We start from the raw sequence: 22247 nt of genomic DNA, 5'->3' as shown, positions 1-22247 counted from the left end.
CTCTCCTAAGAAATCAAATTTACCAAATAAAATCTTTAAATTAACAGAAAAAATTATTATATTTTGGTGTATTTAATCTGAATATTTGATTATTTTTTTTAAATGTCAGGTGGAATTTCGCTCTTTGTTTTCATCTACCTGTGTATACGCACGAGTCGTGTTCTCCCTGCACGAGTCGTGTTCTCCCTGAACTATCAATTACGTGAGTATATTTATATAATTTTGATCGTGGTAAATAAATAAAATATATAAATAATATCATTCTGATCGTGGTAAATGAAAATTTATATTAAAATTCTAAGATTTGAAGATGTTTGACAAATGCAGAAAGTCAAAGTCAACGTGGTCTTGACTGATAGAGGATCAAATAAGCTAAGATGTTAAAATATTAATTGGATTATTTTATAATTTTTTTATACTTTTCTCGATAATTATAAAATTGGATGGACAATTAGAAGCAATTGGAATTTTAGGGTAAAATTACAATTTTACCCTTGTCTTGTGGCAGCCAGATCCATTGATTATATTAGATTGTGCATAGAAAACACAACTTCACGACGGGTAGGCATTTTTGCAGATTTTAAATTGCTTTTGTTTCAATAGCTTCCTACTAGTGACAATTTAATATATAATATTCAGTTGTTCAAACAATATAACATACTAATATATAATAACATCTAATTGATTTTTCCTTTACGAATATTTTAAGAATATGTTGATCTTCTTAGTCACATTATCGTAAATGCATGTGGCATTTTCAATAGATGAGTTCTTTTTATAGATCATATATATTATAGATCATATATGTCACAAAATTTGAATATATACCATCATATAGCAAACTAACAGTTAGAATATTAATAACATTGTCATTTTTCATCCATTCTTTAAAACCATCATATAGCAAACATTTATAGTTTAGTTAACTAAAAGTAGATATTTACATGTAAACGAACGGAGTTGAATTCAATTCCATTCTCCTTACAAACTCTTCTAACCAAACACGTGACACGTTTCAATTTCTTCAAATTTCAATTCCTTTGACCGATTTCATTCCTTTGACGGATTGCATTCCTTTGACACATTTCAAAACCTGTAAATATATACTTTTAGTTAATGATATCAAACATTTACAGTTTAGTTACTACAAACACTAATTTCATGTTGTGTTGAATCAAAAGGGCATTTACGTCTTTTGTTCCACCTTTTTATAGTTGGACAATATTAATCAACCAACAACACTGGTGAAAATGATCATTATTCATTCGGTCATTTTACCAATACAATATAACTTTGGTCCATGCCTTTTAGAGAATTTACAGAAATGACCCATGTGCTTATAAAAGTTACATAAATGGTCCCTGCATAATAGTGACTTTACAGATATTCTCCCTCCGATAATTATATGTAACCCATAATTTGGAACAAAACCAAACTTGTATAAGTGATATTTTGCCTCATCAACTGCTTTATATGCTTTGTTATTGCATTTTGTGCATGGGCATTTAATTTTATCTCCATCCATATAACTTTGCTTAGTAGAAGCAAACTCGATGAATGTTTTCACACCATTAATGAAAACATGAGAGACATGACCACGATCATCAAGTCGTTCATACATCCAATATCTATTTCTATTGCTCATTTTATTATATCTGCACACAAGTATCAAAAACTAGGTGTAATCAGGGAATAATAAAAGATTAGGAAACAAACATACTAACCTTACTTCTTGAAATGAAAATATTAATCTAAGAAAATAACATGCAAGTATTTAACTCCATATCCTCGTCAAGATAGAACAACCTACTCTCCAAAAAGTGTGTAATATAGCACCCTACTTTCAATTTTTTTCTATTAAACATCCTAATTTTAAGTTCTTTTCCTATAATACATCATACTTTGAAAAATTGTCAGTTATGCCCTTTGCTCTAAATATAGAATATCTATACAAGTTACTTGTTGCTGCCCTTAAGAGATTAGCTATTACAGACAACTTCATTTGATCATCATTTGTACTATAAACAAATATTTAAAAACATAAAGATTACAAATATATGCCATTAGTCATATCCAAGCAAAAACCATGTAAAAGCAAGAAAGATATCAATAATAACAACACCATTGAATCTTCTTAAAATAACTATATGTTTCACAAGGGTAAAGTAGTTGCAAGAATCTACAATACGAAAAAATAACAATAATAATAATTAATTGTCGTTTCAAAGACGATGAATTTAATTGTTCGCTCCTAAATTCATCCCATGATGTTGGCTTCAGTCATAAGGCCTTTTATTGCGGTAGAGACTTTTATGTTTTGAAAAGTAAGAATAATAAAGTTGGCTATAAATTTGTGTCTATTACCAAATTTGGCCCAGAGTATGCCATTCAGGATTTTACTTTTCATGGAGAATTTTAAAGTAAGCCCACAAATTTGGTGATTTTAACCTATATCTTTTACCAAATTTGTGTCTATTGAGGATTTTTGTTGTACATATCACTCTTTCAGTACTTTAATCCACATTTTTTTATTAAAGAAAATTAAAACTGAATGTTATGCTATATCTACTAACAGCATAATAAACACTTGTCAAATTTGTATTTTGATAAGTATGGACTTCAAAATGATTAATGTGGGAGCCGAACTAGCCTTGGGGGCATGGTTTTATCACATTGACAAAATGATCCTGCTTTCTATAAATTAACATAAAAATATTCCTTCTTTGTTTATTGCGTGTATAAATTAACAGAGAAGTCAATCATGGAGACTTCGTTTCTTAACAGAATAGTGCTTTAGCTGTGGAATTTTCTTCCTAATTAGCATGAAAGAACAGAATAGTGATACAAGTAATACCAATGAAATCGTTTAGGGCTTGGGGCAGTACTTGAAATCGGAATGTTGTGAGCAGCGACGACGTGGCTAAGCAACGGGCGACAGCGGCAGCAGGTTGAGAGAGAGAGGAAGAGATCCGATCTTGACCATTGTCCGGCGATGGATTTGAACTCAACAAAAATACCCCTAATTTGTGAGGAAGTAAATTGGGGTTATTGAATTTACTAATTTGCCCCTGATGAAACATTATGGAAACAAACTCAAACATTATTGAAAAAAACTTTATGCGGCAATTACTTGACCATTTTTTTAACTAAAAAGTCAAAATAAAACATTTTAATTCTTTTTTTTAGAACAGCTAGTACAATAGAGGGTAAATAAATTTTGATTTAGAGGTAATAATTTTCAAAGTCGGAATAATATTATTATAAGAAAATTAGCAAATGTATGTCATCAAAATCTAAAAATTGAAGCTAAAATATTTATAATGTAAAAATTATATTATAATTAAAATTTCAAAACAATTAAAAATAATACTTTATTTTTGTTGTTGAGTTTCAAAAATAATTGTGCATTTTTAATATATCTTTTCAAAAATCTTCTATATTTTGCTACGGAAACATATTCCGTAACTATTTCACTACGAATTTTCCGTAGCCAAATACCTATGGATTTTGATTTCGTAGATATTTTGCAAATTCACCTTTTTTGTAACAGATTCCATAATAGATTAGCTACAAAATTTTATTTTGTAGCAAATTTCCTAACAAAATAGCTACGGATCCTAATTCCATAGCTAACTTGCTACGGATTTTTATTTTGTAGCCATTTATGTAGCCAACTAGCTACATACATGGATTTTGTAACAAGTTTCATAGAGAACTAGCTACAACCAAAAAACTTGTAGCATTATTTCTAGTAAACTAGCTACTGATTTTAATTCCGTAGCAACTATTCAAGATTTAGCTACGGAATGCAATTACGTAGCCATTTCCGTAGCAAATTAGTTACAACCAACCATTTTGTAACATATTCCGTATTAAAGTAACTATGAATTTAGATTCTGTAACAACTTTACGTAGCTATTTAAGATTTAGCTACGTAATGCAATTCCGTAACCATTTATGTAGCAAAATAGCTACGACAAGTCGTTCCGTGGCATATTCGGTAGTAAAATAGCAACGGATTTTGATTCCATAGTAACTTTCCGTAGCTATTTAGCATTTTTCTTGTAGTGGTTGTGCAAAAGGCTTGTGTTTTGGCGAATAAGATGTATATGTATACATATAATACATCCAACCTAGTATTGAATAAATTTTGAACATGCATGTCTTCAAGATCCAACTCTCCAGGACAAGAAAACACCAAAATCAAAAGCACCTTCATTGGCATTACATTAGAAAACATAAAACAAACCTCAATGAAGACTACTTAGAATTGTTGAGCTGTAGAGATGAGGAAAGGTCAGATGAGCCAAATTGTATGTCTATTGAGCCAAATTGTGCTTGTTTATATATGTTATGAGAAAAGGGTTTTTTGGATAAAAGTATCTTACGGGTCATCCTCAAGTACGTCAGACTTCCTTTGGGCCAAAGCTTTGATGTACACTCACTCATCTAATGAAAAGAAATAGATTAAAGATTTGACAATGATTGCAGAAAACTAAAAACATGAATTAAAATACTATCGGATTTAGATAAAAAGTATTACATAAAAATGACATCTACCTTCAAAGCACAAAATTTTCCAATCTATGTAACAAGTTGATCCTCAATATCCTTGTCCTAATGCACAATTCACCATTTGCTTCCTGTTGTAGTCTGAAATCCAGTGAGATGTTGACCAATGATGTAATTCCATGACTTGTAACAATCGAACACATCTTTTTTTTTTCCTTCTTCTTCTCCATCATACACATAATCACCCCATGCCCCTTGCTTCCATCTGTAATCCAATTTAGCATGTAATACATCTGCCACATACAACCAACACATTAATTATATATACATACATATTCACAGAAACACATATAATAAAATACACCTAACCTCGATTTCAGATTCCTCTGATGCTATACCCAAAACATCAATCCTCATGCTAGAAGAATTAGAGAAGTCTAGGTTAGTCAAGCCCAAACAATGTAATACCTTTTCCTCGACAGCTGCCATTGGTTGCATTTTTACCGGACCTTCAATATCAAACCATGAACATGTCCTCCATCCTAGTGAGAGCTTGAGTGGGGACATTTGTGGACCAAATACAACTTTTCGTAGCAAAGGATTATCAGAAAGAGAATCATGGTTCAAATGTAAGTGTAAGTGGAGGATGCCCGACTGACGTCAAAAATTAACGATTTCTCATACTAAGGTGTTGTTTGTTTTTTCTGAGGCAAAATGTCTGCAGTCCACGGACCACATCTGTAGACATCTGCAGTAGAAGAGGTGGACCAAACGTCTGCAGTCTGAAAAATGAAGACTATTTGTTTTTTTAACATCTGTGGGCTACTAAAATAAACTGAAATTTAAATAAATTGATTTTTTTAAACTTCAAAAATGATTTTTTCATATTTTTATGACTTTGTTATAAATAATTAATGAATCTAGAATAACTTTTATGTATTATTGTATAAAAATAAAAATAAAAATGGTATGAATTAACATATATATTTTATAAAAACCAAAAACTTTGGTTGCAAAGTTATAACTAAACATTATAATTAGTGATCGAAGAATTTGATACATAAATGGATGGAAATAAACTTCAATTTTTTCAATTAAATCCATTAAAAAGGTACCATAAATATTTTCTCGAGAAATTGATGATACTGTATTAAATAATGTTTTATAAAATTTTGCAAAAAATATAAGAATATATTATAATTTTTTTTCATATTTATATAAACAACTTCAATGACTATTATTATAATAAATTTTTATTTATAAATTTGTTGAAAATATCATGTTTGTAATGTCGAACGTTTTTTTTTAAAGTTTTGTAATTTTTTTTTCAAATTGTTTATCATTAATAAAGTTAGAAAAATTATAAATTAAAAAAAAACTTTAGAAAAAATAAAGATATATATGTTTTTTTAGGCTAGAAGATGTCTGAAGATGTTAGAAGACTCTGGTCCACATCTGTGCCAAGAAGTGGGTGCGCAGAAATTTTTAGATCTGCAATCTTCAAAAAAAAAAAAACAAACAGTCTGCGAAGGCTAATGTCCACGCGTGGTCTGCGCGACGCAGACAGAAGAGGCCACGCAGATCTGCAGACAAAAAAGAAACATCACCTAAGTGTCTCAAGCCTAGGAAGGCATCTTAAAAAATTGGGCAGCGAAACAATAGGATTTTTATCTAGATATAATTCCTTTAACATGGTTAGGCAACTAAAGTCCAAGGGAAAAGATTTAGTGCACAAATTATTATTCTTAAATGACAAGCTTACTAAAGATATTGGTAAAGAAATGACAAAGAACTTTGAATAGCTTGGCATAGCCTGGTACACAGTTGAATCAAGGTAGCAACCGTTTCGAAATAATATTTTAACTTTCTTTATCATGCCTAAGCTTTTTGGAGGTTTTTCAAGCTTGTTGCAGTAGCTCAGATCAATGAGGAAAATGAGGACAAGTTCAGGACATTGCTCAATTGATTCACAAACCACAAGCGCAACCTCTACCTCTCAAGTTTAGGGAGGCGGTCAATGCCACCCATACAACAAAGTTGTTCACAGAAACTTAAATTAAGAATCTTCAACGATCCAAGCAACCTTTTGTCTTTTGAGCACGATCTAGTTAATTGCTGAAACTGAGATAAGTTAGAATAGTAGTGAACTTTATCAACTCGACCAAGAAGAGTAATAAATGGAGATAAGTTACCTTTAGCCTCTTAAGAAGTCGTGGATAGCTACAAGAAATCCCAAATGATTCAATCTTTCTATATGACATCTCAAGAGCAACCAGATTCCGTATCTGTAAGTTTAAAGTTACAAACTTCAAAGGGAACCCATGCATACACAACCATATTAGTTTCTTTTTCGGAAAATCCTTGCAAGAGCCGGTTATTTTCACATAATTGAGTTGAAGAAGCATCATCCTATCTATCTTACTCAATGCATATGTTTTCAACTCAACTGATCCATGTAAGTGCTCTTTTTTAAGCATTCTCATGTCAAGGGTGAGGCTAGAACATTTTCCGTACCCTAAGAAGAAATGGGATGCAAAAATATTTTTAAAATGTTAGATATGTATATAGAAATACAAAATTCTTTAAAGAAGTATAAATAACATCTTACTTTTCGTCTTTCAACACTTTGAATAACTCATGACCCTATAGGCTTCGTTCCCATGGCTTGTAAAGTGTTCTTCACATACCAAAAATGTTCCCATCTCTTGAACCAACTGATACATCGTTAATTCTTTATTCCATCTGATACTAAGAACACCTCTATTAATAAGATTCGTAATCCCAGATCCTGTCTCAATATCACATGCATCTAATATTGTTACACTAGAATCTATATCCATTCCAAGAAAAATACAAGCAATATGCTTAAATATCTCCTTGACATTTTCTAATGGCAAAGAGTCAAAACTCATTTTGTGCAACAAAGAAAATACACATCAAATGCACATGCCATCTTAAGTTGCATGCAGAGGGAGGATGAATCATTGCAGGCTTTTGTCTTTTGATTTAGTAAGGCAACATTGAACGCTAGAAAGAGAAGATGACATGGTCATAGTTACATTCACTTATGGATTACTCGATGGTGTACTATTCAAATAGTTAGTTGGAAAACCACCGAAGTCAAAAAGAGACACGATGGAACTAGCCCATAGGCTCATGAAATGAGAGGAAGTGGCATCAGAAAAAAGAAAGTAAACATGGGGATCGACAATACAACAGTCCTAAAGATAGCGGAGTGCTATACAATAAGAATACCAAGGGCCCCAAAGGTACATCAACAACAAAATACAAATATCAAACAAATTGCCACCACACAACAAAATCTATCCTGCATGCTTACCAGAATGGAGTCTGAAACAAAATAGCAAAATTTGTTAAGGGAAAGAAGAACAATGGATGAAAGAAAATAGAAAGATTCAGCAATAAGGACAACCATTGATATTGTGAATTCCATTATTTAATAGGTCATGAAACTATGGAATGCACAATACTAAGAAGAAAGATCCAAACAAAAATACAATCAGGATCTTGAGTGAACTGATAAGAGGTTTGTGTTCCAAGCAACTAGAAAGCATTGCACCGGTAGAAGTCAAAATAAAGGGACTAATGAAAGGAGAGATTTCCATGTTTAGATAGGCTAAGAAATTGGAAACGCGACACATTCACATTTGACGAGTGGGACTACCTTGATCACACTTACATACGTTGTGAACTTGTAGTTATCGAAAGTTTCCTTTGAAGGAAGTATGTGGCGACATCTACAATGATAATGGAAGCTCGTCGAATGTAATATATAAGCACTTCTACAAACAAATTCCACGACAAATACAAGAAGGAATAAAACCACGAGAGTCCTATCTCATCAGCTTTGTTGGGCACAATGTATGGCCAAAGGGTATGATAACCTTATCACTAACACTAATAGATTACCATAATGAAAAAAATGGTACTCAAAGCATTAAATTTTTTTATCACCAACACATTATCAATTAGAAATTAAGGGTATAGAAAGACTTGGAAATTCTGAGAATCGTGTTAAACACTTTTAGATTAAAGTATTAAAGGAATCTAGATTATTCCAATGAATAGATAATCATAGATGTTTCACATTTATCTGTTTTGTTTTTCATTATCTTTTACTGAATTTTAGGATCTCAGGATATATATATATATATATATATATATATATATATATATATATATATATATATATATATATATCCTGTTGGCTTTTGTTTGACAATAAGTTACGTAATGAATAAAAAGTGCAGTGCACAAATTCTCAATTAGATCTTTTATGGTATCAAAGCCTGTGATCTGTTAGGTCATAGGTTAACGAAGATCATGACAGGGGAGAAAGGAGACGGAAGCAAGAAGGACGGAGATGTCATTGATGCCAATTCACCCTTCTATATCCACCCGTCTGACTACCTGAAACAGATGCAGGTTAACGACATATTGAACGACAATAATTTCAGTGAATGGAAGCAGGAGATGACTAATTTTCTGTTTGCAAAGAATAAGATAGGACTGGTCGATGGATCAGTCAAGAAGCCGGAATCAACAGCACCTACATACATGGCTTGGATGCGAGCCGATGCCATGGTGAAGGGATGGATGACAACAGCCATGGAGAAAGACATTCGAACCAGTGTTAGATATGCAAATACTTCAGCCGAAATCTGGAAGGACCTTGAAGAAAGATTCGAGAATGAGGGAGCACCACGTGCCTATGAGCTGAAACAGTCGTTAAATGCCACCAGACAAGATGGATCTTCTGTCTCTTCTTATTACACGAAACTAAAGGCTGTGTGGGATGAACTGCAACTTGTTCATCCTATGCCCCGTTGTACGTGTGACAAATGTGACTGTGAATTGGGAAAAAGATTGAGTGAACTTAAAGAAAGGGAGAAGATTTATGAGTTTCTCATGGGACTCGATGATGATTTTTCTATCATCCGTACAGAAATACTTGCCATGAAGCCAACTCCATCCTTGGGGGCAATATACCATCTAGTGGCTGAAGATGAGCAATAACGAGCAATTTCTAGAGGATCAAGAAGAGTTGGTGGTGAAGCAGCGGCTTTTCAAGTGAATTTAATGGGGAAGAAAAACGCACGAGGGCAAGGAACTCAATCAGCTAGCAAGCCCATTCCAAAGACATTCAAGCAAAGTAATGACAAGGCAGAAAAATGCACCTTTTGTGGGAAAGAAGGTCATAATAAGGATGGGTGTTTCAAGAAGATAGGGTATCCGGACTGGTGGCCCGGGAAGAAGGATAAACCTAAGCCGAAGGCAGCTTGCGTGGAGATGGGTCCTAGTCCTATACCAGGGTTAACCGATGAGCAATATCACCTCTTTGTGGAACACTTCAAGGAGGAGTCATTTAATGAGACAATTCTGAAGGCTAACTTGGCAGGTAGAGAAAATCCTTATGATGGATGGGTCGTTGACTCGGGTGCTACCGATCACATAACCCATAGAAGTGATATTCTTGATAACAAAATCACATACACGAAGGAGGCACCCGTCATCATTCCTAATGGTGACAAAATACCTGTTATGGGGGAGGGTGAACATACCCTTCCAGGAGGCCTTAAGATTAATGGAGTCCTGCATGTTCCGAATTTCAATTATAATTTATTATCTGTGAATAAGCTTGCCAAGAACTTACATTGTGCTATAACCTTCTTTCCTGATTTCATTGTGATGCAGAAGTTAGTAACGGGGGACTTGATTGGTACGGGTAACTGTAGTGGAGGACTATATCGAATAGGGGCGATGGAGAAGAAAGCTTTCGTTACTACCTTTGAGGTTTGGCACAAGAGGCTAGGTCATCCATCTCCCAAGAAGATTTCTAGTTTAGGGTTTGTTAAAAATGTTTCTAAAAATGCTCAAGCTGAAGTGTGTGATGCTTGTTTTAAGGCTAAACACACAAGGCTTCCTTTTCCCATTAGTGAAATAAAGACTACAAATTGTTTTGATCTTATACATTGTGATGTGTGGGGAAAGTATAGAACCCCATCTTTTTCAAAGGCTTATTATTTTTTGACTATAGTAGATGATTTTAGTCGATCCGTATGGACATTTCTTCTCAAACATAAGCATGAGGCTAACACACACCTCATAAATTTTCACAAGATGGTCAAAACGCAGTTTGGGAAGGAGATCAAGCGTATAAGGTGTGACAACGGAGGAGAATTTGTCTCTCATAAAATGCATAGCTTTTATGCACAAGAGGGAATTGTCTTGGAGACTTCTTGTCCATATACACCCCAACAAAATGGGGTGGTTGAACGCAAGCATAGACATTTGCTTGAGACGGCACGAGCCCTTCGTTTCCAGGGCAATCTTCCCAAGGCCTTTTGGGGAGAATGTATTTTGACCGCTACTTATGTGATCAATAGGCTTCCCTCGAAGGTGCTCAATGGGGTCACTCCCTATGAAGTTCTTTTTAATAAATCACCCACTTATGATCACATGAGAGTATTTGGATGTTTGGCCTACTATCGAAGCACAGAAACCGGTGGAGACAAGTTTGAGCCGCGAGGTAGACCAGGCATCTTCGTTGGTTACCCACTGGGGACGAAGGGCTACAAAATTTATGACTTAGAGTACAGAAGGTTAGTAGTCTCAAGAGATGTCAGATTTCTAGAACATGAATTTCCAATGAAACAAATAAAAGAAAGTAAGGAGACAAATGAAGAAGATGAACACCTCTTTGTCTTCACTAATAAGGAGGTCACCACGACTCCAGTTCAACGTCCTTTCATCGTCGACAGCCACATCCGCGATGAAGCCCAAGATCATCACGATACTCTCGAACTAGATAATACTACCATCGATGAAAACAGCGAACTCGTGGAGAGTGACAATCACGAGAACCAAGAAATCAGCAACACTGACAACAACAGAGAGACCAGAACTCGATCTCAACCAGTTCGCTTCAAAGATTATGACGTACAACTGCCTCCTTCGATAAGTCATCCGCAACTCGCTGCCAATCGAGTCGCCTCCACGGTACATCCTCTCACTAATTATGTCTCATATGATAAATTTTCTAATGCTCACAAGTCCTTTTTAGCTGCCACCGCCACCCATGATGAGTCAAAGTTCTTTCATCAGGCTATTAAAAATGACCGATGGAAAGAAGCCATACAAAGGGAGATCCAAGCTCTTGAACAAAATAACACTTGGGAACTTACATTGGAAAAAGAGCTATAGATTCCAAGTGGGTCTATAAGATAAAGTACAAGCCAAATGGAGATATAGAACGCTAAAAGGCCCGTCTTATTGCTAAGGGTTACACCCAAATGGAAGGTGTGGATTTTCATGACACCTTTGCCCCGGTGGCTAAGCTTGTAACCATGCGTGTTCTACTCACTATAGCTGTCAAACGTGATTGGATCATACACCAGTTAGATGTTAACAGCGCCTTTTTACATGGAGACTTGGACGAAGACATTTACATGAAGATACCACAGGGTTTTAGAAAAGACAACGAAACACGAGTCTGTAAGCTCAAAAATTCTTTGTATGGGTTAAAACAAGCCTCGAGAAATTGGTATCAAAAATTTACTACAACCCTCCAAAGTCTAGAATTTCGACAATCTCAAGCTGATCATTCACTATTCGTTCATAAGCATGGCGACACCTTTGTGGCAGCCCTTATTTATGTGGATGATGTAATAATTGTTGGTAACAACAAGAAAAAGATAGAGCATACCAAATCTAGACTTGATGCGAGTTTTAGTATCAAGGATCTCGGAACCTTGAAATATTTTTTGGGCATAGAAGTGGCTCGTACAAGCGAAGGTTTGGTTCTTAGTCAACGAAAGTACACCATTGATGTCCTAGAAGATTCGGGTTTTCTTGGATGTCGACCCAGCAGGTTTCCAATGGAACAAAATTTAAAATTAAATAAAGGAGAAGATGAAGATCGGGTCGATGCTAGTGTGTATAGACGTCTCGTTGGGAGAGTCTTATATCTTCAAGCAACGAGACCTGACATTACTTATTCCGTGAATGTTCTTAGCCAATTTGTCTCGGACCCTAGACAGAGTCATTGGAATGCTGCTATGCGAGTACTTCGTTATCTCAAAACTACTTTGGGACAAGGTGTGTTGTTACCAAAGACCGAAGATGTTGAGTTGATAGCATATAGCGATTCGGATTGGTTGGGTTGTCCTTTTCACGAAGGTCACGGACGGGGTACATATTGCTCTTGGGAGGTGCACCGATTTCATGGAAATCCAAGAAACAATCAGTTGTTTCTCGATCCTCAGCTGAAGCCGAGTATCGTGCAATGGCTACTACTGTGAGTGAAATTCTTTGGACCCGTTGGTTGTTGGCAGAATTTGATGTTGATTTCCATGCACCAACACCTCTTTTGTGTGATAATGAATCCGCCCGCAACATTGCTCACAATCCGGTGTTTCATGAGTGCACCAAGCATGTTGAAATGGATTGCTATTTCGTACGAGAACGTGTTTTGTCAAAGGAGATTGTTCCTGTCAAGATAAGCACTCAAGATCAATTGGCTGACTTGCTCACTAAGCCACTTGGTTCAGATCGTTTGAAGTCGTTGTCGGACAAGCTGGGCATTCAGAATCTTCATGCTCCAGCTTGAGGGGGAGTAAAGGAATCTAGATTATTCCAATGAATAGATAATCATAGATGTTTCACATTTATCTGTTTTGTTTTTCATTATCTTTTACTGAATTTTAGGATCTCAGGATATATATATCCTGTTGGCTTTTGTTTGACAATAAGTTACGTAATGAATAAAAAGTGCCGGTGCACAAATTCTCAATTAGATCTTTTAAGTATCTGGGTGGTACTCCCAATATTCCTTAATTGGATAAGACTTAGAGAGGAGATACAAGAACAGAGAGTGTTTTGATGATGTTTTCTATGTACCAGAAAAGAGACCAAAAACGATATTAAGATCTTTGTCTGAAAACTATCATATGACATTGGTCATAAAAACGGGTATTTGGATAAAAGTCAAATATGGGTCGATTCTAAAAAAAACCGGATTTTTGATGCATTTTTTTTATAGAAACATAACCTATATAAAAAATTTTCGTGCTGATCCCAGCCAGGGCTCTGCCCCTTGGACACGAATGCACCACCGGTTGGCTTTTTAGCTAATATTTTTCTTCATAACTAAAAGTGTATTAGACTTTTCAGTTATAAAACTTGCATTAATCACAGATTGTCAGTTTTGATGTCTTGATTAATGATTATCTTTAACTCTCATCCGTTACAGGATCGATTGTCAATTACAAAATTTTCTCGGTATAAATATTGCATCCTATGTGACAATTGAGGGGACACCTGGATGGTAATATTTGTTTAAGCACCAGAAATAACCAAACAGCTAGTAGAAATTGGATGAACGCACAAAATCAATTAAAAGCCTATATTATGTTTCTTGAACGTAAGATTCCTGGGCCTCACTTGTTGGCTTGTCACGACTCCTGGACTAAATGTTTTTTTAATCATCAAGCTCTAAATTAAATGCATAAAAATAATCACAATTAATCCTATTGTAACTTGTTAAACACTAAAAGTACAAATCAACAGCTAGCCGAATAAACACATATTTGCATAGGGCCCAAAATTAACTCATAAAACTTCATAAATCCTGGAAAAATAAATAAACATCTAGAGTTCATATAATGAATTCTAAATAGTAGTTGGGTTTATACATATACTTTGTTGTTTAATAAAATCGGGATCTAATGTATTTCAAGTGCAACAACACTGGTTTCCATGTTGTCTGCCAAGTAAGCGGAGAAAAATTCTCAGGAGCATGGTAATGAGTGATTTCTTGATAAAAAAAAGTAACAACGATATATTGATGGTCATGAATACAATTAAGAAATACTTGGATTTGGCTAAAGACAAACACTAACTTGATTACTAAAATTATTTTTTAAAGTACAGAAGATAATAACAAATTTACATTAAGGAATGGAAATACAAACAATATATGCACACATAAAGGATATAACTGACAACCCAATGTATTGGACATTGGTAAACGTTTCTCATGGAAATAAAGGGTTTTGTAGAAGGTTGATTTCCAGATGGAGGTTGATTGAATCCCTTCTAAAAAATATGAATAGATGAAAATTCCGTATACAAGCTATCTAGCTTTGGGCAATGTACTTTCATTGATATGTTTATTACAACATTCTACTTCATTTCTTCCTTATACACATTGTACCTTGAAAAAAATGGTATAATAATAAATATCTATACATAAAATATATCCCACCTAGTATTGTACAAATTCTGAACATGCATGTTTTGAAGATCCAACTTTCCGAGACAAGAAAACACCAAAACCAAAAAGCACCTTCATTGCCATTTGAAAACATGAAAAAAGACTGCTTAGAATTGCTGAGTTGTTGGGATGAGGAAAGGTCAGGCAAGCCAAAGTGTAAGTATGTTGAGTGGACTGCCAGCTGGAAAGATTTATTTATGTGAAAACATATTAGAAATAAGCTCATGGCAGTTGGTTTATATATGTTATGAGAAAAGGGTTTTTGGAATAAAAGTACCTTAGGGACCATCCTTTAATATGCCAGGCTTCCTATTAGACAAAGCTTTGAAGTACAGCTTATCTAATGAAAAAAATAGATTAGTGATTTGGCAAGGATTGCAGAAGATTAACGCATGATTTAAAATACTATCATTTAGTTATTATTATCGGTTTTAATAAAAAAGTACTACATAAGAATGACACCTATGTACCTTTAAAGTGTGCGCCTTCTCCACACAGATGATAATAGTTTCGTAGAGCTATATCAAGCGTAGGCCAAATAATTCGACGTTTGCTTAGGATGTATTCTCCTGTTGTTGATTGAAACCCAATGAGATCTCGACCAATAATGTGATTCCATGACTTGTAATAACCCAACACATCTTCTTCTTCTTCTTCTTTTTCTTCCCTATCATCATACACAAAACTCAGCCCACACTCCTTAGTAACTGCATTACCAGTATCATATAGTCTCTTCGTCACAATAATAGTAATGTGATCACCACATTCCATTTCATTCATTCCAAACATCCAATGACTTAATAATATTAGACGATCGCCACCCACACTGAATCTCTCAATGTAATGTTCGTATATCCATGTGAGGTTCTTTGTTATATTACAAATTTTGATCACCGGCAAATTAATAAGGTCCAGATCATCTACAGATCCATGTGTCTCATCCAGACATCCAGATGTCAGCACATAGCAGAAATTCAATCCTGTGAGGTTGTTAGGAGATGATGGGACTGTAAATGATATTGATGGCCCCATCCTTCTATCTGTAATCCAATTTGGCATCTCTTTACCCCAATAAATTGTGCTGAATATTCCAAATTCATAATACATCTGCCAAATACAACCACCTTCATTAATTATATATACGTATATATTCACACAAAGACATGTAGTTAACTACAGCAAACCTGGATTTCAGATTCCTCCGTTTCTCTATAACCAATAGAAATTTTCACTTGCTTTCCTTTAAGGAAGTGTAAGTTAGTCCATCCCAAACAGTGTAATAAATTTTCCTCAACATCAGCCATTGGTTGGATTTTGACCATACCTTCAAATTCAAACGATGAATGTGCCAAGATGGTCCGTTCTAGTGAGAACTTGAGTGGGGACATTTGTGGATCAAATACAACTTTTCGTAACAATGGCTTATTTGTAAAATCAAACATTAGATTTAAAGATGTTAGTGTATGTGGAGGATGCTCGACTGATATAAGCATATGACAGTTTACCATGCTAAGTTTCTCTAGCCTAGGAAGGCTTCTGACACAACGGGGCAGGGAAAAAAGAGGATTTTTATCTAGATATAATTCTTTTAACATGGTTAGGCAACTGAAGTCCATTGGAAAAGATTCAGTAGATAAATTATTATTCTCCAGTGACAAGCTTACTAAAGATCTCGGTAAAGAAATGACAGAAAATTTTGAATAACTTGGCATAGCCTGGAGAAGAGTGGAGGAAGAGGTTATTGTGTTTATGCCAATGTTGTTAGCGTTGAGCATTTCTGATGATTTCTTATCCCTAATCTTGATTCGAGATTCACCGAGATGACAACCGTTTAACAATAATGTTTTAACTTTCTTTAACATGCCTAAGCTTCTTGGAAGTTTTTCAAGCTTGTTGCAGTAGCTCAGATCGATGTGGACAAGTTCAAAACATTGCTCAATTGATTCACAAACCTCAATCAAACCTATACAACCTTTAAGTATTAGTCTCTCAAGTTTAGGGAGGTGGTCAAAGCCACGAAGACTATGAAGTTGTTCACAACAACTTAAATTAAGAATCTTTAACGATCCAAGCAACCTTTTGTCTTTTGTGCACGATCCAATTAATTGCTGAAATTGATATAAGTTAGAATATTAGTGAATTCTATCAACTCGACCTAGAAGAGTAATAAATGGAGATAAGTTACCTTTAGCCTCTTATGAAGTCGTTGTGGATAGCTATAACAAATCCCAAATGATTCAATACTACTATGTGACATGTCAAGAGCAACCAAATTCTCCATCGGTAAATCTGGAGGTATAGACTTCAAAGGGAACCCATGCATACACAACCATCTTAATTCTTCTGGAAAGTTCTTGAAAGAGTCGGTTATTTGCACATAATTGAGTTGTAGCAACATTAGATTATCCATGCTACTCAATGCATCTGTTTTCAACTCAAGTGATCCGTGTAACTTCTCTTTCTCAAGCATTCTCATGTCAAGGGTTAGACCTAGAACATTTTCCATACACTAAAAAGAAAGGTATGAAAACATATTGTAAAATATAGAAATCCAAAATGCTTTAAACAAGTATACATGGAATCTTACCTTTTTTTGTTTTAACACTTTAAATGACTCAAGACCCCATATTCGACTTCGTTCCCATGGCTTGTAAAGTGATTCCTCACGTACCACAAATATTCCCATCTCTTTAACCAACTCATGCATCTTCAATTCATTATTCCATCCGATACTAAGAAGGCATTTGTCGACGAGATTTGTGATCCCAGTTTTTGTTTCTATATCACATGCCTCTAATATTCTTACGACATCATTGCTATCCATTCCAACAAAAATACAAGCTATATGCTTAAACAAGTCCTTGTCATTTTCTGATGACAATGAGTCAAAGCTCATTCTCAAGACATTATTTATAGGGGAATCATTTTCTTGCTTTAGCCTATCTATGTATCCCTCCCAATAAGTTACATCTCGATTATGTAGAGACCTACCCAAAACTTTAAGAGCCATAGGATGTCCTTTACAATACTTTACTAGCTTTTTTGACACCTCTTCATAACCTGGTTTGGGCTCATTGCACATAAATGCATGATAACAAAAAAGTTTTTGTGAATCGATCTCATATAAGACTTTAAGCTCGTACATTGCATGATTGGGTTTATCGTTCGTTTTGAATAGTGTACAACTCTTTGTTAACCATGCGTCCGTTGTTGTTACTAGGATTTTAGTTCCTGCATAAAAACCTTTAGTTCCAAGTAATGCATCTAACTGGTTTAGAGAACTAATATCATCAAGAACCAAAAACACCTTTTTACGGGCTACTGCATTCTCTATCATTGAGGTGTATATAGAATCATCAAGAACTTGAACTGAACTTGGTTTTGAAATGTCATCAAATAGTTGTTTTTGAACATCAAGAATCCCATTAGATTTTTCCTCACATTTCCTACCGATATCTTCAATGAAGCTGCTTTTGTCAAATTCATGAAAATGTAACGCATAGACATATTTGGCTAAAGATGTCTTCCCGATCCCACCCATACCCAAAATAGTTAGTATATTTGTCGTATGTGATGATGTATCTTTCAGCCATGAAGTGACGAAGTTAATGGAATGTTCCATCCCAATAAGTTGTGGTAGTGGAAACCTTGAGGATATGCGTAGTCTACGGAAGATGTCCTTGACAATTTCATCAATAAGCTCCACCTCAAGCCTGAAGTTTGACTTTAGTAAGAACAACAATAATCAAAACAACTAACATGTCACACTAGAGATTTAATTTTTCAAAAATGATCCAAATCAAAATTAGATCATATTAAGCTATTATATTATTAAGTTTTTCATATCATAACTATTATCGTAGTTGCACTCCTAACCATGTAAGTATCTAATGTGCAAGGTCATAATTATCATCTCTAAGTTAACCTTTAATACTTACAAGTAAAAGCATTAATGTATCATAATAAAAAATGATATAGTTTGAAGGTAGAATGATATAAAAATACACATGCATTGCAATTGTTTAATATTTGGTTTATTCATGAAAATCATATAAAATAATTAAAAAGATTTATCTACATTAACTAATTGTGGGAAAATAATAAAAGCATAGAAAATGTTTTAAAACTAGCAAGGGTCCTTTAACCGGCCAATATGAATTAATTTGTGAGATCACATAATTGCAAAAATTAGATTCAATACCAACCATATCTATATCCAAATTAAATGCATCAAAATATGGCTATTTGATTAATATGAAGGGACGTGTTTAAGTGCATAAGCATAAGGAGAAGATTATGTATAACTTTCATGTACTAATTAAACAATATTAAAGGAGTATGGAAATATGGATAAGAAAGCGGTTACCTGCCATTTGCATCCTTCCCTTTTAAATCAACAACTTCTGTAAGCGCTTTATTCCAAAGCTCTATCTTTTGAGCCCATTGGCTTCTTTTATTTGAATTTGTTTCTGCCTCCATCTTTTGTCTATGCTTAGCCATTGCATCTCCGAAGCTACTTTGTTGTTTCCTGACATGGCTGGGCTTAACATGATAAAAGATGGGGATTACAACATGATTGGATTTCATACGTTGCTCAAGGATCAACACTAGTTCGTCAAGACACCATGTGGAAGTAGCATAATTTTTGGACAACACGATAACAGAAGCCCTAGACCCTCGAATACCACTCTCCAATTCTGGTTTTAGATCTTCCCCTGTTTCAATATCTTCATCATCCAAGAAGGTGGTGATATTGGCATGCATGAGGGCGTTGTAAAGGTGATTAGTGAAACCATGACGAGTGTCAACACCTCTGAAACTTAAAAATACGTCATGTCTATGACAATTATGAGTTGATGAACATGAAGACCCTTCACAAAGTTCAGAAAGAACAACCATTATGAGTTCTGGATTGATGAGTACTCTTCAATCTTCCCACGACTTTGTATCTAGATAAGCTATGACTGTTGGTTTGATCGCTTATGTCTTGTGTCTCAGAAAGTATGAAAGTAAGTATTGTGTTCTGAAGCTTTTGAATCTCACACTTTCCTCAATTGTGCCTCAATCTCAAGATCCCATACATAATGTTTCTACATAAAATCCAGATTAGTAATACCTTATGCAACATAAGTCTCATCACAGAACATAACCTCAACAATACATATGCAACTCCAGACTTTTCCATGTGAAGTAATATGTTTGAAAACAACTAAGATATATACAGTTATGTATTGATATGGAATCACCATAGACATTCCTAATATTGTCTAAACAATTTCCATCTAAAGTTAAGTTCCACAATCCTCAAACAAATCAACACCAAATACCATTCTACAAACAACTACAAGACCCACTATTATATCCTATGAAAGGAATTGCAAAAACATATTTGCATCCAAATTTCACTAGATATGAACAAACAATTAAAAGATCCAAACACAAGCAAGAATATGTGCACTTGTGCACATATATATACTCCCCCTAGAACATGACTTCATGTTACCAAACCTTACTTTTAATTACAAAATCCACATGAAAAGACTATCAAAGAGATGAACCCAAGCACACAGATGAGAAAGTGGCCACGAGTTATCCTATCTGAAAGTAAATAGCGCATTACTTAATTGATTCAGGATCTAGACTCTGCACTAGCATATTCATAATTTTGATTCATTGAATATAATACCCGAAAAGTACTTCACAAGAACCAAGATTTCTTATAATCCAAAATTAAAGCTTCTTCAATATTATTGTTTAGCTTACTGTTAAGATTAAAAAAGAATCATACGTAGAGAATCGTATTTCTGAATTGAAACATACAGAAGAATTAATGACCTGCATGTTGGACTCTGTATTATCTAACTGAATTACAAAATGAAAAACTTAACTGAAATCGTTGAAATTTCAATCCCTTGTCAATGAACAAACAAATTATTATGATTTGATTTATGATTAATCAGAAAAAAATTTCAAATAACATGTGAAACAAATTGTAAGAATGTGCCTGCACAATTAGTGCATACATAAGTACCTGAAGCAGCCAGAATATCGGAGGTACGAATCAACGGCGAGTCGAGCGAACAGGATGACGAGTAAATGCTATAGAGCGAAGAGCGGAAAGTCAACAGGTAAACGGCAAGTCAACGACGAAGGAATGTAGACGGCGAGAGAGGTGAGAAGAATGTTGGTTTTTAGTTCCGGATGTCCTAATATAGACAAAATTGAAAAAATGGTCCTACACTTGGTCAAAAGTTGTAATTTTAGTTTAAAAAAAAAAAAAAAAAAAAAAAAAAAAAAAAAAAAGTCTTGTACTAACATAATAGTCCAAAATATGTTTTTTTATTATGGTTTTGGTCATAAAAAAAATATGAAATGACTATTTTGTCTTTTATTTTGTTTTTTTTTTAATTTCCTTTTACTGTAGAAATCAAAAGGAAAGGAAAAATAAAATACAACATATTTCTCTCTCTCTCTCTCCCACCTAATTTTCACAAAGAGAAAATATCACCGCCGCAGTCGGAGATATGAACGCAGCCACCACCACCGGTCAATACCAACACAAAAAGGGTTGAAAGATGTGACTGTCACCACCAATGTCGAACATCCCAGAAAGCCCTCCATTTTTCGGCGAAGAAGAAGAACCAAGATATATAGATTTGTGGTGCTGAAAACCATATTTGTAGCTCTGATAAAGGTGGCACTAAAGGCCCTCAAGGCTTTTTATGCCTCCCATGACAAATAGAAGGTCTAATCGATTAGGGTTTTCTGGCAGCGATTGGATTAGAGTTTTCAAAATATCCAACGGTGAGTAGATTAGAGTTTTTCTAGAAGTGGGGATATAAGTCAACGACAAAGGGTTAGTCGATTAGGTATTCTAGATCTAGACACGAAATTATCTCTTATCTCTGGTGGTATGATCGTTGGCGGCGACGGTGTTGTAAACCGATCATATTCGAGAAGACAAACTAAGAACGTGAGCAACTCTATAAACCGAGAATCAATAAAGGAGAGCATTGTGACGACTTTGGCCATCGTAGCAACAAAATAGAGAGAAATAGAGAGGTGGTGATCGTAGCAGTAGAAGAGAGATACAATGTCGGTGTCGGCACCAGTCAATTTTCCGATGGACGGTGAAGAGAGTGAGTGAGAGATCGAGTCGGTAAAAGAGGGATGTAAGTGGGTTATGAAGGGGTAGGTTTAGATTTTGTCTTATGTTTTATTTTAATAAGATAAAATAAATAAATAAATAAACAAAAAGAACGGATAAAACAATCATTTTAGTTAGTTTTAATTTTGAAAATGGTCCAAACATTTATAAACGGGAAAATGACTCTTGAGGGTAATTAACTTTTGCGTTTGTACTCATTTGGTCTTTTTTCTTTTTTTTGTATTCAATATACCATCGAACTTGTTGTTGGTGTTTACCATAGCCCTTTTGACC

General features: G+C 34.6%; 2 protein-coding genes across 3 annotated transcripts; one reads left to right on the top strand and one right to left on the bottom strand.

The window, feature by feature from the left end:
• Positions 1-8856: 8856 nt before the first annotated feature.
• On the top strand, positions 8857-9549 carry LOC145063333 (uncharacterized). The gene has a single exon (XM_079010924.1). The coding sequence runs from the start codon at positions 8857-8859 to the stop codon at positions 9547-9549; it is 693 nt and encodes a 230-aa protein (XP_078867050.1).
• A 4944-nt stretch (positions 9550-14493) lies between these two features.
• On the bottom strand, positions 14494-21983 carry LOC145100574 (disease resistance protein RUN1-like). Of its 2 annotated transcripts, XM_079037791.1 has the most exons (8): positions 20838-21983; positions 19173-19896; positions 17394-18519; positions 16992-17315; positions 15991-16914; positions 15277-15913; positions 15084-15146; positions 14494-14987 (listed from the first exon to the last, which is right to left on the bottom strand). In XM_079037791.1, the coding sequence occupies exons 2-7, from the start codon at positions 19703-19705 to the stop codon at positions 15085-15087; spliced, it is 3606 nt and encodes a 1201-aa protein (XP_078893917.1). In that variant the 5' UTR covers positions 19706-19896; positions 20838-21983; the 3' UTR covers positions 14494-14987; position 15084. The 2 variants fall into 2 exon arrangements, with proteins under 2 accessions (XP_078893917.1, XP_078893922.1); XM_079037796.1 differs by lacking the exons at positions 14494-14987; positions 15084-15146 and having other exon boundaries at positions 15729-15887.
• Positions 21984-22247: the final 264 nt, after the last annotated feature.

This window comes from Lactuca serriola, chromosome 1, assembly GCF_051521515.1.
Source record: "Lactuca serriola cultivar US96UC23 chromosome 1, Lser_US96UC23_V15, whole genome shotgun sequence".
Lineage (NCBI taxonomy): Eukaryota > Viridiplantae > Streptophyta > Magnoliopsida > Asterales > Asteraceae > Lactuca > Lactuca serriola.
Note: the sequence above shows the minus strand (reverse complement) of the source record. Positions and strands in the feature narration are given on the sequence as shown.

Excerpts from the sequence above, each read along its gene's own strand:
- LOC145063333 (XM_079010924.1), top strand. The coding sequence starts at position 8,857 with ATGACAGGGGAGAAAGGAGACGGAAGCAAGAAGGACGGAGATGTCATT.
- LOC145100574 (XM_079037791.1), bottom strand. The coding sequence starts at position 19,705 with ATGGTTGTTCTTTCTGAACTTTGTGAAGGGTCTTCATGTTCATCAACT. Across the intron at positions 18,520-19,172 it reads GGGAAGGATGCAAATGGCAG|GCTTGAGGTGGAGCTTATTG; the intron begins GTAACCGCTTTC and ends GTCAAACTTCAG. Across the intron at positions 15,147-15,276 it reads AGAAGGCGCACACTTTAAAG|ATAAGCTGTACTTCAAAGCT; the intron begins GTACATAGGTGT and ends TTTTTTCATTAG.